Raw genomic sequence first — 12,381 nt, 5'->3', positions numbered from 1 at the left:
TGAATTAAAAAAAATGAAGAGCAAGAAGTTAGTTTAAAATCAAAAGGTTTGGGTTTTTTTAGAAAGCACAAAATTACAGATAAAGAACACATTTAGTAGGAAAAAAGGTGACCTGGCATATAGCGATCTATTCTCCTCTTTGTGTGTCAAGCATTTAATATTAGTGAAATTAAATGCATGAACAGAGGCAAGACCCCAAAGAACTGTTACTGATACTTTGTTCTGAAAAGACCTTTTAAAATCCTGTTCAAACAGAACAAGGTGCTCTTGCAGCAATGAAATTAAGACATTTAGCTTGGACTTTGCTTATGGAATTGAGGGGCTCTTTCGTTTAGATTTTTAGAGGCAGTAACTAAGTTTCCATCTTGGCTAGTCATCAGCAATTGAATCAGTTACTTGCTGTTTTAGATTATGCAGGTTAAAACTATTACAGCCTGATGGTTAAAATACACTGCACAGAGGCAATGGCTGACCCACTCTGAAGCAAGCCTTACCTCTCCTGATTGGGAGCCATCTGGATTGGACCCAGGGAGTTCAGAACCAGGTGGAAGCATTGTAGAGTTTAAATACTAAAAAAAAGAAAAAAAAAGTAACCCTATTCATTTTCAATATCTTAAGTCAGCGAGACCAAATTTAGATTTCCAATGGGATTCTGTATTGCTTTATGCTTGTACTAACACTTCGGAAGCAACCATAATAGAATACACTGAGATATAACAAACTTGATAAGGCTAACACTGCTGAGCAGGCTGCCATATTCTGCATGACCTGAAGCTTTTGGGTGTCCTTCAAGCATAGCTCCGAGAAGAGCCATTTTTACTAAACCATCAGGCATTGAGTCAGCTGAGTACGCGGAGGTTCAATGGCAACTATTGCAGGGAAAGAATGAGTAGTTAGGAGGTCTAATTAGTACTCATTTGTACTATGGTAGCACCCAGAGAACCCAAGTTAGACTGAGCCCCCATTGTGCTACTGCCACAGAGCCTCTGCTCCAAAGAGCTCACAATGTAAATATCTGAAATCTACATCTTAAATATGTGGCAGATATGGAGGTGTGCAGAAGAGACAGGGTATTCTATTAATAGGTCATTGGTATTACAAAATTCTACATTTTGGAAGGAAGTCATAAGACCAAAGAATTCCTGCCCGTGTATTGACTGATATTTCAATAACATAAATGTGGCTTGACTACACAACATAGTTATGAGTAATAGGAACAATAAAGTAAATAGTACTGAAGCATGGAAAAGGTACTTCATCTCCACAGAGGGAGTAGATCATGTCACTCTCAGGCTATAAGTTACCAATGACATATAGAGTGACTACCGACATATTATATACACTAGGAAAAATAATTAAGGGGTCCTAATCCTATAGGTGCCCTGCATGTGGACCCATAACTGAGCGCCTACAAAACTGGGGCCCAGGCAAAAGGTTTCCATCTTCCTTCTTCCCCTGTGTTTTCTCTTCTGTCTCCTTTTCCTAGTTTTTTCCCTTCTTTCACTAGGGATTATTTATGTACAGATAGAACATGCCTTTTAGGTTATGCCACTAGGAAATGGCAACCATAATACTTAGTTTTTTCAATAAAAGTTATAATTGGATACGAATGGTGGTTTGCATCTTTACTAACCTACCTGTGGCTCTGTAGTAACATCAGCGCTGACTTGATTTGCAGAGAATGTCTGTTCTCGTGCCCCGCTCCCTTCCATAGGTTGCTGTTCCTCAGGAACTACAGAAGAAACAGGTTTTAACCAAAAGTGAACACTGTATCAGACCTTACAGATATATGAGGAACAGAATCAACAGCAGAACCAGGTTTTCAGAGTAGCAAACTGCAATCAGCGAATGAGCTGAATTAAAAATCTCATTTGAAAAGTTACACTGGTTTGATTATATTCAAGGAAAAATATATTAGATCTATTTCCACTATTTCTTCCATCTCCCCTCAAAGATGGTGGCAAGTCTTGTTCAATGGATGAGCGCACAGCTAATTATATTACTATAGTTAGCCATATGCAATACGAGCATATACATTTTATATGGGAAACCTTGGAGCAACACAGTAAACAGAGGATCTGTAGCAAGAAAATATGCGGTAAGGCCCAGAAAAAGTGATTCTGGGACAGAAAACAGCAGGTGAGAAAGAAACGAGAACGGACGCCAAGCACTTAGCAGATATGAATAAGGGTTGATGAATTATGTCACCTTGCACAGTTCAAATTTTGGGGGAAACAAAAGCGCTATTTGTCTAGCAAAGAACATACATTGCTTAATCAGATTGCTTTATGAGGTGCTCTTTGTGGGTTCTAGTAAAAACTCCCATTTCCTGTTAAATAAAAATAGAGTTACTATATAGCATCAATGTTTAAAAGTGTCATGTGGTTTGGAGAACAGGTGCTGGACTCACTCAGATTTGTTGTTCTGAGGTCCTAGCTGCCCAAGGCAGCTAAGACATAACCCCTCTTAGCACACATTTTCTAGAAGACGAGGTTTGTGAAGTGCAGAGCTGTAGCTGTTTTCGCCCAGTTGCCATCTCCAAGCTAACATGGCATTCAGTGCCTTTTAAAGTTGTTTTAAAGTTTAGACCAATAGTAACAGGAGTTAACATTTTTTGGCACTTGTGATACATGTAATGGATAAGCATCCGTTAAGAGGTCTGCTACTTGCAGTTTATCTGCATTGGGTTTACACACCTGAGTTTGGAACAAACAAGTTTGCAGGGATAGGCATTGGTGCCAAGGGGGCAAAGAGGTCTGATGGGGCAGGAACAGCACCACTGCATTTCGCTCCACTTGGGTTTAGAATGTCAACGTAACGAGCTCTGGTTCCTGCTGAAACAGGACAACAAACATATGGAAATAAGTCAGCTTGAAGACAGACCAGGTCTTCTGGTTAAAACATCATTCAGGATGAGAAAAAAGTAGGCCCAAGGATCAAGATGGTAAACCCTGAATCACAGCATGTGGTGTTGGCAGCAAGCACAATTGTGATGCTAATTTACCCAGCAAGGCCAATCTTGCCCACAACTCCAATACATGGCAAGCTGTCCAGTGCTCAAAGAAGCCACCTCCAAAAGGGGTGGCAACTCTGCCTTAGGGTTCTTCACAACAGGGACAATCTTAAGCCTTCTCCTCTATCCTGGGGACTGCCATTCACAACCGTGCGGTTACCTGCTTTTCTGGAAAACATGTTGACACCAGGTGGACCCCCGGGCCCAGGTGGAGCAGTCTGAGGAGCTTTAGGAACCCCGGCTGGAGGTGGTGGCAGTGGCTTGCTCTGGAAGCAAAAACCAGTATTAGCCTTTGAATGGCATTTTTAAAACAGACATTTCTCTTTGCTGTTTTCCTTAGCCATTCCATCACACATATATTTGGACACATTCCCCACCCTCCCCAGTCTAGCTCAGTATTTCTCAACCTTTTCAGGCAGGCAACCCCTTATGTGAAATCAAATGTTTTCAGAATCTCCTGACATTGACAACAAGCATTAAAAAAAGTAACAGCAGCAATATTTGACCTTAAAGAATAAGGGTGTGCAGAAAATGTGATGCCTTGTGACACCTCCCCCTGCCCCCGCCAGGATCACGACTCTCTGGGTGAGAAAAAGCGGTGTGAGTGGTGTCAACTCTCGAAGGCCATAGTCTACTTTCAGTTACACTGGTGTAAATCAGAATAAGTCCCCTTAAGAAACATCACAGCACTCACTGGATCCACACTAGTAACTGAGGGCAGAAACAGCCCCAGAAAACGTATCACTCACTCTGATATATGTAAATATTTACCAGTTGTAGTTCATGTCATACTACATTTTAACCAAAGTAGCCAGCAAAGATGGCTTTTAAGAGCCACTATTTGGAAGTCCCATTATCTGACACTTATCCACTCAGGCAAAGGAAAAAGAGAAACTCCTCAGCATTTTACCTCCTCTTCTGGCTCGTCTAAATTAACCCAGCGCTGTTTCTTTTCATCCCAAACAATCTATGAAGAAATCACAATTCAAGATTAAGAGTGCAAATAGGTAACAAGGCAAGTAAGCAGCAAATCATTTATAATATTAATTTTGAAAGCCATTTTCAGAATTAGCCATTTTGAAAAACTTAATGTATAAAGTTTTGTTTGGCCGCAAGAAAAAAAAAATCCATACTCTATGGACTAGAAACAGTTTGAGCAAATAAACGTGTGTGTTGTGTGCTGCAGTTTAGGGCCCTTACTGATTTGTTCTTATCATCTGGAAGGTGAGCTTCATTCTTTCCTTTTCCCATCAGCCAGCGAAACCAATTTGCACCACTCTAAAAATAAATACAAGGCTTTTTAGTGTATTCCTCTAAGAATCTGCTGATAGCAGATTTAAAAATCTAACTTCATACAATTCCATTTCAATTAGTCCTTCATATAAACTGTATTCCAAGACAGTTTAAATGATAATCAATAGAGAAAAATTAAGGCTCATATGGAAAGGAGAAAGATGCTAGTAGCTGAAATTTGAAATAATGAATTTCAGTGAGGCAGAGAGATAAAAGATGCCTGAGCCAGATGTAAGAAGCTGCAGAGGAGAAAGCTCTTCTCAGCTGAGACAGGTGTATGGCAGACCAAGAGGTCAGTGCTAACTGAGCAGAACTGAGTAGGAAATGGGGAGTCAGACAAGTTCTGAGAGATTGGCTGAAGTCAGAGAAGGCAATTTTGAACTGGCTCCAGAAGAGAATGAGAAGCCAACTGCAATGTGTGTCATTGCTTCAGTTCATGTAACTTTAGTGCATGTTGGAAAGCCACGTAGCAGCATTTTGCACATGCTGGAGCCTGGGGCCTGCGCTGAACGTGTAGATTGAGGCTGCAATAGTCAAGACGAAATGTTCATCTGATGATTCAGGTAGGCAGCCTCTCCCCATTTTAGCACCATGATTTACTATAGGTGCCATTAATCATTGCTACTTGTAACTAGATACCCATTTTAATTTACCTTTCTCGCTGCTGGCTCCTTCTTGATCTCTTTGTTGGTCTCTTTCCCTTCAGGAATGGATGGAGGAGGAGGAGAGGGCTGCTTTGCTGCAGAGTTACATCTTTCTCGTCCTATAGAATGGGTGGAGGATTCTGAGGTGGTCCGAGATCTTCGCCCATAGCCCTGTATTACAAATATGCAGGGATTTTAAACCATCTTACTACTAACCTAGAGGGATTATATTTTATTTTGCTTAAGAAATTCCTTCTTTTGAAATGACAGTAATAACAGAGATGCAAAGTTATTAGAAGTGGGTGAAATGTAGGTAGGAATGACGATATAGTGAAAAACAGCCTGGTCATGGCATACCATATGTGCTGAAGACTGAGAGGTGGATCTGGATCTTCGTCCCGGTGCCTGGTTAGATACAAAGCCAGCACATGCTTAATAAGCAAGCAATTAAACAAAATGTAGACAGTACAGTCCCCTTCATTTCCAATTTTAATTACACGTTCCCAAACAAAATGCAAGCCATTTGAGTTAGTTGTTGAGGCACATCTCTACCCTCTGGTTTAGGTACAGAGACAGAGAAAGCTGAAACCTAACTATGCTTTCACAGTAGCGTGTCCAATCTATTAAAGAGGTAATCATGTCAGGGCATCCCACTGAACACACTCATTAAACAGCTATCACCATTGAGAGAGAGGCTGTAAAAAAATTTAAAGGTGACTGATGTTTGCTACATTGTCTGTATGTGATCTTTAAATTATTTTTTAAAATCTTTTTAAAGCAACTTTGGTATTAAAAATACCAGAATTTAGATTTGTACATTTATTTATTTAATAAGTGGTTAACATCACTTCATCCATTGGCAGTACCCAAATGTGTCCCTATTAAGCAAAATTAACGTTAATTCTGTTTCAATTAAGCAACTGTTATCTCATGAGGCTAAATCAGTTCCCTAGGAGATGTCCAACTTAAGTGACTTAACACTGAAAATACTTGCTGTACAGTAAAACAGATGTTTGTGGCTAGGTTTCGAACACTTATGTACAATTTGGATAGCACCACCCATTGTTCAGGGCAGGACTCCTTAAGTGCAAATCAATACTGCTTTTTAAAAGCACAGTCAGCAGACTTGCTCACTAGGATCTGCTTTTCTCTCCCACTGATGTAGCTGGGTCGGCATATGAACATTTTAAATCCAACAGGTCTGATTTTCTACTTCCATGAGTCTTTTAAAATAGTAGGTCTCATGTTTCTCCTGGACTGTTTTTCTTCTGCAAGAAAAGACTGGATTGGTGCTGAGGTGCACTTAGCGTTTGAGAGTGCCACTGAATAATGAGTTCCATATTTGCATAGTGCGATTTGGAGAAAGCACTAAGGATGTATGATATAAAAATACCATATTTGCCATTTTTCCATAGAAATCCTCCTCTCTTTGTTCAGGGAAAGTTTTTTGAATTGGAGATTCCTGGGGAATTCTCTGCATTGCTTGAAAAAGAAGAAGAACAGAGTAAGTTAGTAAATTTCAATGTTTTTCAACACATAATAGATGTCTAAGCAGTTGCATTAGAACTGTGATAAACTTTACCCAACTTCTCATTGGTTAGTGATTCTAATGCTGATACTAGATTCTAGAGAACCTGATGCTTTAAAGAATTAACATTAAATTTCAGGGCTTGCATAAACTGCATTTGATGTCTTTTTTTTTTTTTTTTTTTTTAAAGTTTATTCATGTGTATTTAGTTTCCTAAAAAGGAGGGTCAGGACCGGCTAAGTGAGGCATTCCTTAGGATGGTGCTGTGCGAGATTCTTTGCACAGCTCTGGTCAGTGGAGATCAGCCTTCACATGCAGCATCTCCTACTATTTAAATTCTATGATTCCCACAGTTCTAAACATTCACTTTCAGCCTGAGGTGAAGAACTTCCTCCAATTCCAATCATGAGCATTTCCAACAGAAACTGCCCATATGACGACATTAGGTAGTGGTTCTGTGATAGACAGATGTCCAGTAGGGAACAGGCGGTGACTCACTTACTTACACTGGATTTATGTCAAACCTTAAATCAAACCTGATATGCAATGCCAGCAGTACTCAACTCTTCTCAGTGAGATCCTTTGCTTTCTTTTAAGTTTTCACTCTACACTCAGTTACCCAAGATTTACTTCACAATTTTAATTATTGAAACAAGCTACTGTGCACTCAATCTCCAAAAAGACTTCAGTGCCCTTAAGGGCAGGGAAGACATTTATTCAGAGCACAAACCTGCTTCCTGGTTTAACTGCTCTTCTGGCCGTGGTTCTGCTGCTTGCGGAGGTGGTCCTCCCGGTGGCACTGTAGATCCCAGGTACAGTGAAGACTGTTCAGCTCCATATTGATTTGGAAAGCCTGGTGGTGCAAAGCCAGACCCTGGCCCAATAGAGGGAGGGGCTACAGGATAGAAAGGAACCCCAACAGTTTCTTGCTGAGTAGGAGGAGTCACAGCTGCTGATTCCTCAAGGATAGGCTGAGGGGCTGCAGAACAAAATTTAAGAAAATTACTAGTAATAAAAAAAGAGAGACATGGTCTAAGCACTGGACTGAGGAGCCAGGATCCAATTCCCACAACCTCATCTGTAAAACACAGAATATGTGTCTACTTTACAGAGATGCATTTTACTGTGAAGAAGTTATTGCAGTTCATGGGCAGTAAGTCTTTTTTAGTCTGTATTTGTGTATTTGACAAATGTTAAGCAAGTCACCATACCAGGAGACCTCTCTCTGAGGAGGATCTAATACCTCCATATGGATAAGCTCATGGAATGCCTACTTGGGAGAATAGACCTCAATATTCCCATTGTTGCTGTTTTGCATTTTTTACATCCTTCACATCCTTCGTTCTCATGCTTGCTCCTGTGGCAGTAGTGAAGCAGCAATAGGATTTGAAGCATCCAACGTACAAAACAAAACATGGCGTTCAAAGACAATGACGACAGTTTAAAAAAAAAAGCAGTAAACTCCTTTGAAGTCAAAAGGGGACTGTTAAACACTCCCAGTTATGTTTAAAATATCATCTCCTATTTCTGTCCCCATTACAAATAAGACATGAGCCCTATGCCTTTATGGGGTTTCTATATAAACTATACAATCTTTACATCCATTAATATACAATAAAAAGTTAACTGGCGATTATGTAAGGAAGTGTTATTCTTACTTCCAATGCTGCATGAATCAATCTCCAAAAGAGCCAATTTATAACTGAAATGATATAGTTTAGAAATGAAATCCCATTAGTTTTACTTTTAAATGATTTCTCTATTTTGTAGTCCACTGTATTGGTTCTTCCCCTTGACACACACGGAGAACAATGTGAAATACTAACCTGAAGGCATTAGCTGCACACCTTGCATGGGGTGCACCGTATTAGGTAACAAGGATGCCAACAATGGGTTTTCAGTAGCAGGCCCCATTTCCTGTCCAGATCCTGTTCCATCACACTGACTGATATGGTCTAATTCAGAGCTTGGTGTGCTACAGGCATACTGCTGAGGGGTGGATCTATCTGCATTGTAAGCTATCGTACCATCCTGTCGTTAGGAGAAAACAAAAGCCTATTCACCACCATAAGATGTTAAATTCATAACCCAGGAAGAGCTTAACAAGGAAAGTCTTCTAAATAAAAAAAGATCATTTGTTAGTTTCTTGAAGGTGAGGAAGGGAAAACTTTGCAACTAGATTTTCCATTCACAACTTTCTCAGGTAAAAAATAAGCAAAGGGTCACTGTTAGATCAAGTTCAGCCCCCCAAAAAGATGCTTTTAACAAAACAAACACACAAGCTTTTGCAAAAGCAAAGGCAAGTTTAAGAAAAGCTTTTCAGGTTTTATAAAAAAATACTAATAGAATCAGCGTTTTAAAATAAGCACACCTCCCTCCTGCAGTGTTTGCAACTTAGTTACTACGATCAGTACTTACATGCTCACCTTTCTTCTAAGAAGTGCATCTCTGCTTGCTCCTATTAAAGCCTTGGAGCTTTACAGTTTTCCTTGCACAAGGATGCATAAAGAAGTCTATTCCACACACACATAGGGCCATCCTTAGGATTTATGGGGCCCTATGCAATATTATTAAACTGGTGCCCCTATTCCTGACGGCAGCCCGGGCTTACATGTGTATTTTAGATAAGGATGGTCTTTTGAAGGATTTATTTAAAAAACAACTATGAAGACCCAAGTATTTAAGGTTAAAGATGAATACTCAGATTGTGCATCTAAAAACCTATGCAAGGATTTTTTGAGAGATGCGATTTTATATCTTCAGCAAAACACTCATGAAATATTTTTAAAGAAAATTTTAAACTAAGGTCCTGTAGGCTAACGTGTTCTGAGTAAATATTACAGTAATACACAACTGTTTTTGCCAGTAAATTCAGAAACTGACAGTATATACCTGGGGGTTAGCACAGGGGTGGGCAAACTTTTTGGCCCAAGGGCCACATCAGGGTTGCAAAACTGTATGGTGGGCCGGGTAGGGAAGGCTCTGCCTCCCCAAACACCCTGGCCCCTGCCCCCTCCCACTTCCCACCCGCTGACTGCCCCTCCTCAGAACCCTCAACCCATCCAACCCCCGCCCTGCTCCTTGTCCCCTGACCGCCCCCTCCAGGGATCCCCTGCCCCTAACCACCCCCCAGGACCCTATCCGCCATCCAACCACCCCGCCCCGCCCTCCCCCCCCCCCCCCCCCCCCGCGCTCCCTGTCCCCTGACTGCCCCGACCCTTATCCACACCCCCGCCACCAGACAGGCCCCCCCAGGACTCCCATGCCTATCCAACCGCCCCCTGCTCCCTGTCCCCTGACTGCCCCGACCCCTATCCACACCCCCACCCCTAACTGCCCCTCCGGGACCTCACCTTCGCTCCACCCAACCACTCCCTGTCCCCTGACTGCCTCTGGGACTCCCTGCCCCTTATCTAACCTCCTCCCCCGCCTCCCGCATCCTTACCAAGCTGCTCAGAGCAGCAGCAGCAACTCACAGCCCTGCCGCCCGCAGCAGGAGCACCGGGCCAGAGCGCTGGCAGCACGGCAAGCTGAGGCTGCTGGGGAGGGTGGACAGCAGAGGAGGGGTGAGCCTCCCCGGCCAGGAGTTCAGGGGCCGGGCAGGACGGTCCTGCGGGCCGGATGTGGCACTCGGGCCATAGTTTGCCTACCTCTGGGTTAACAAATGCCTGTTAAATGGCTTTGTTACCACTTGAATGGCTCTTTTAACAGTTTCAATGTTGTGCTAATAGGTCTGTCAGGCTGTAAGGCTTTTTTACTTTCAAGTACTAGATCTCCTCCGGAGGAAGACTCACCAGGCTGCAGCAGCTAGCCGTGGGAGCCTGCTGCAAGGATCAGAACAGGGATAGAAAAAGGCGGGCGGGTGGACACTAAGACCCAGGGGTGCCCCAAATGTTCGGGTGCCCCACACAGCCGTATGTTGCGTATGCCTAAGGATGGCCCAGCACACACACACCATCTTTCAACTATTTTACACTGAAAACTGGGGCACCTACAAGACTGCACATCAACCTGATTTAAGTGGTATGCAACTGGGTAGCTTTAATATGTAAGAAATCAGAATTTTATAATTCCCATCTATTATTAGACAAGAACAAGTGCACCACAAAAGCATTTTATGAAAAGGATCTTAGGTAAAAATCTTAGCATGGAACCCTTTATTTTTGGAAAGCAGATTTTATACCTTGATCTGTCCATCCAAGTGCCGAAGTCGTACCAACCATGAAGGTTCAATAAATAATTCCTGCTCTGGTTTCTCTTTAATCTGTGGGTCGAACAGGCGCAACTGAGATGATATCTATCAAAGGAAGCATTATAAAAAACAAAAAAAATTGGTAAAGAGGTAAATAAAATAGAAATTTTAGAGATTTCTAAGCTATCATTCATGAACCAAAATGTATCAAGCCATGAGTGCTTAATTCTGAAAAGTACTCATCTTGTACCTGAATAAGTTGGCCGATAAGCACAGGCGAATAATAGTAGGGATTTTTAAGAACAGTTTTGGAAATCACTTCACAATAATGAAACGCTTGTGCAGCAAGTCCCATCTCAGCTAGTCGGCAAGCATAGATGAATTTGAAAACCTGTAGAATGAAAGAAGGTAAAGTTATACTGCATGGCCACATCATTTCTAAAGGTATTGCAGGGCAGTTTGCTACTCCAGCCACAAACTGAAGTACCCCATTATCACATGTATTCTAGATTTAAAAATGAATACTAGTCAAAAAGCTTTCAAAGTGTTCCTCCACTCAAGTTCTACAAGAGGGGAGTCAGATTGTATACAACAGGTACAAACAAATCCTGCCTGATTTCTTCTTTGAATTTTAAATTCAGTCACTATCTTTAATTAAAGGTTCTGGAAGTCTGGAATTCACAATATTTGCTCTTGGGGAAAATCAGATTTATGGTTAGCATCAGGAAAATCCTAGAACTACACAGTGCAATGATCCAGTCATAAATGTAGAATTAAATATTTAAAAGATCTACATTTATTTGGATGGCAAACAGAAAAAGATCCAAAATTATGGGGTGATTTTTTAAATGTTTAAATCATTCCTGAGTTTAACTTTTGTTTACACTAGAAAATTACCTTGCATTATTTTCATCATCAGGAGTCTTTTGGGAGCAGGTTTTTAGGAGAGAGGGAGGGAGAGACAGAGAGACAGAGACCAGGCCCTTCAAGTACTTGAGAGTATGCAACGAAAGTGAACACCACACCATTCAAAAAAAGGATAAAGAGCACTTCATACAAAACCTGTGATACGACATTAAAAAAAACAGAACCGCTACTTGCCTGGAAATTGGGTAAACAGCAGGGCTGCGTTCCCAGTGACTGTGCATATTCATAGGATTCCGTTCTTTGAATGGCTTCATTGGTGGCAAACTTTAAAAATGGCAAGCTGAGAGAAAAGTGGAAAAACAAATTAATTTTGACATATTACTTCTAATTTAGATCATGTAATGTTACTGGCACATAAAGTTAGTCACATGACATTACTGAGTATAAAGCATCAGATCAAGAAACTTCCATGCTTCAGAAATAAGCAGCTAGGTCCTAAACAACTTTGGTTAAACAATTATATATTGTGGAGTGTTACTTGTTTGTGAAATTCTAACCATTTCCTTCTATTTTCGTCTTTTAATTTAAATAGCAAAGTTTTACAAAAACAAGGGCAAGTAATTTGAATTCCACACCTGTGATTTGATCCAATTAGGACAAGCTTTGTTGTTTTCTTTGTATAAACGCCAAACCCGATCTGGGCCATCAGGTAGCAAAAATGAGCAGCATCTAAAAGGCCTTTAGAAGCTGAAACAAAGCACAATAGATCTCTCATGAAATTCTATCTGAATGGTACATAACTAATTCATAGTATCTTGAATTGTTTTGGCTCTTTGTAATTCCA

At 41.1% G+C, this 12,381-nt stretch overlaps 1 protein-coding gene across 14 annotated transcripts in view; it reads right to left on the bottom strand.

The window, feature by feature from the left end:
* Nucleotides 1-12,381, bottom strand: part of SEC16A (SEC16 homolog A, endoplasmic reticulum export factor) — a 40,809-nt gene that overhangs the window by 3,825 nt on the left and 24,603 nt on the right. For 5 of the 14 annotated variants that reach the window (XM_037879310.2, XM_043530169.1, XM_007060997.4 and 2 more), the window contains 15 exons: nt 12,173-12,284; nt 11,772-11,877; nt 10,921-11,061; nt 10,662-10,775; nt 8,305-8,509; nt 7,209-7,457; nt 6,344-6,432; nt 5,308-5,355; nt 4,960-5,121; nt 4,214-4,291; nt 3,924-3,980; nt 3,174-3,279; nt 2,697-2,834; nt 1,638-1,732; nt 495-569 (listed from right to left, as the gene is read on the bottom strand). In XM_037879310.2, coding sequence (XP_037735238.1) covers nt 495-569; nt 1,638-1,732; nt 2,697-2,834; nt 3,174-3,279; nt 3,924-3,980; nt 4,214-4,291; nt 4,960-5,121; nt 5,308-5,355; nt 6,344-6,432; nt 7,209-7,457; nt 8,305-8,509; nt 10,662-10,775; nt 10,921-11,061; nt 11,772-11,877; nt 12,173-12,284 — 1,775 coding nt within the window. The remainder of the gene's footprint in view (nt 1-494; nt 570-1,637; nt 1,733-2,696; nt 2,835-3,173; nt 3,280-3,923; nt 3,981-4,213; nt 4,292-4,959; nt 5,122-5,307; nt 5,356-6,343; nt 6,433-7,208; nt 7,458-8,304; nt 8,510-10,661; nt 10,776-10,920; nt 11,062-11,771; nt 11,878-12,172; nt 12,285-12,381) is intronic. The other 9 variants (XM_043530172.1, XM_043530175.1, XM_037879308.2 and 6 more) reach the window with 4 other exon arrangements.

Source organism: Chelonia mydas, chromosome 16 (assembly GCF_015237465.2).
Source record: "Chelonia mydas isolate rCheMyd1 chromosome 16, rCheMyd1.pri.v2, whole genome shotgun sequence".
In the NCBI taxonomy this organism is placed as follows: Eukaryota; Metazoa; Chordata; order Testudines; family Cheloniidae; genus Chelonia; species Chelonia mydas.
Note: the sequence above shows the minus strand (reverse complement) of the source record. Positions and strands in the feature narration are given on the sequence as shown.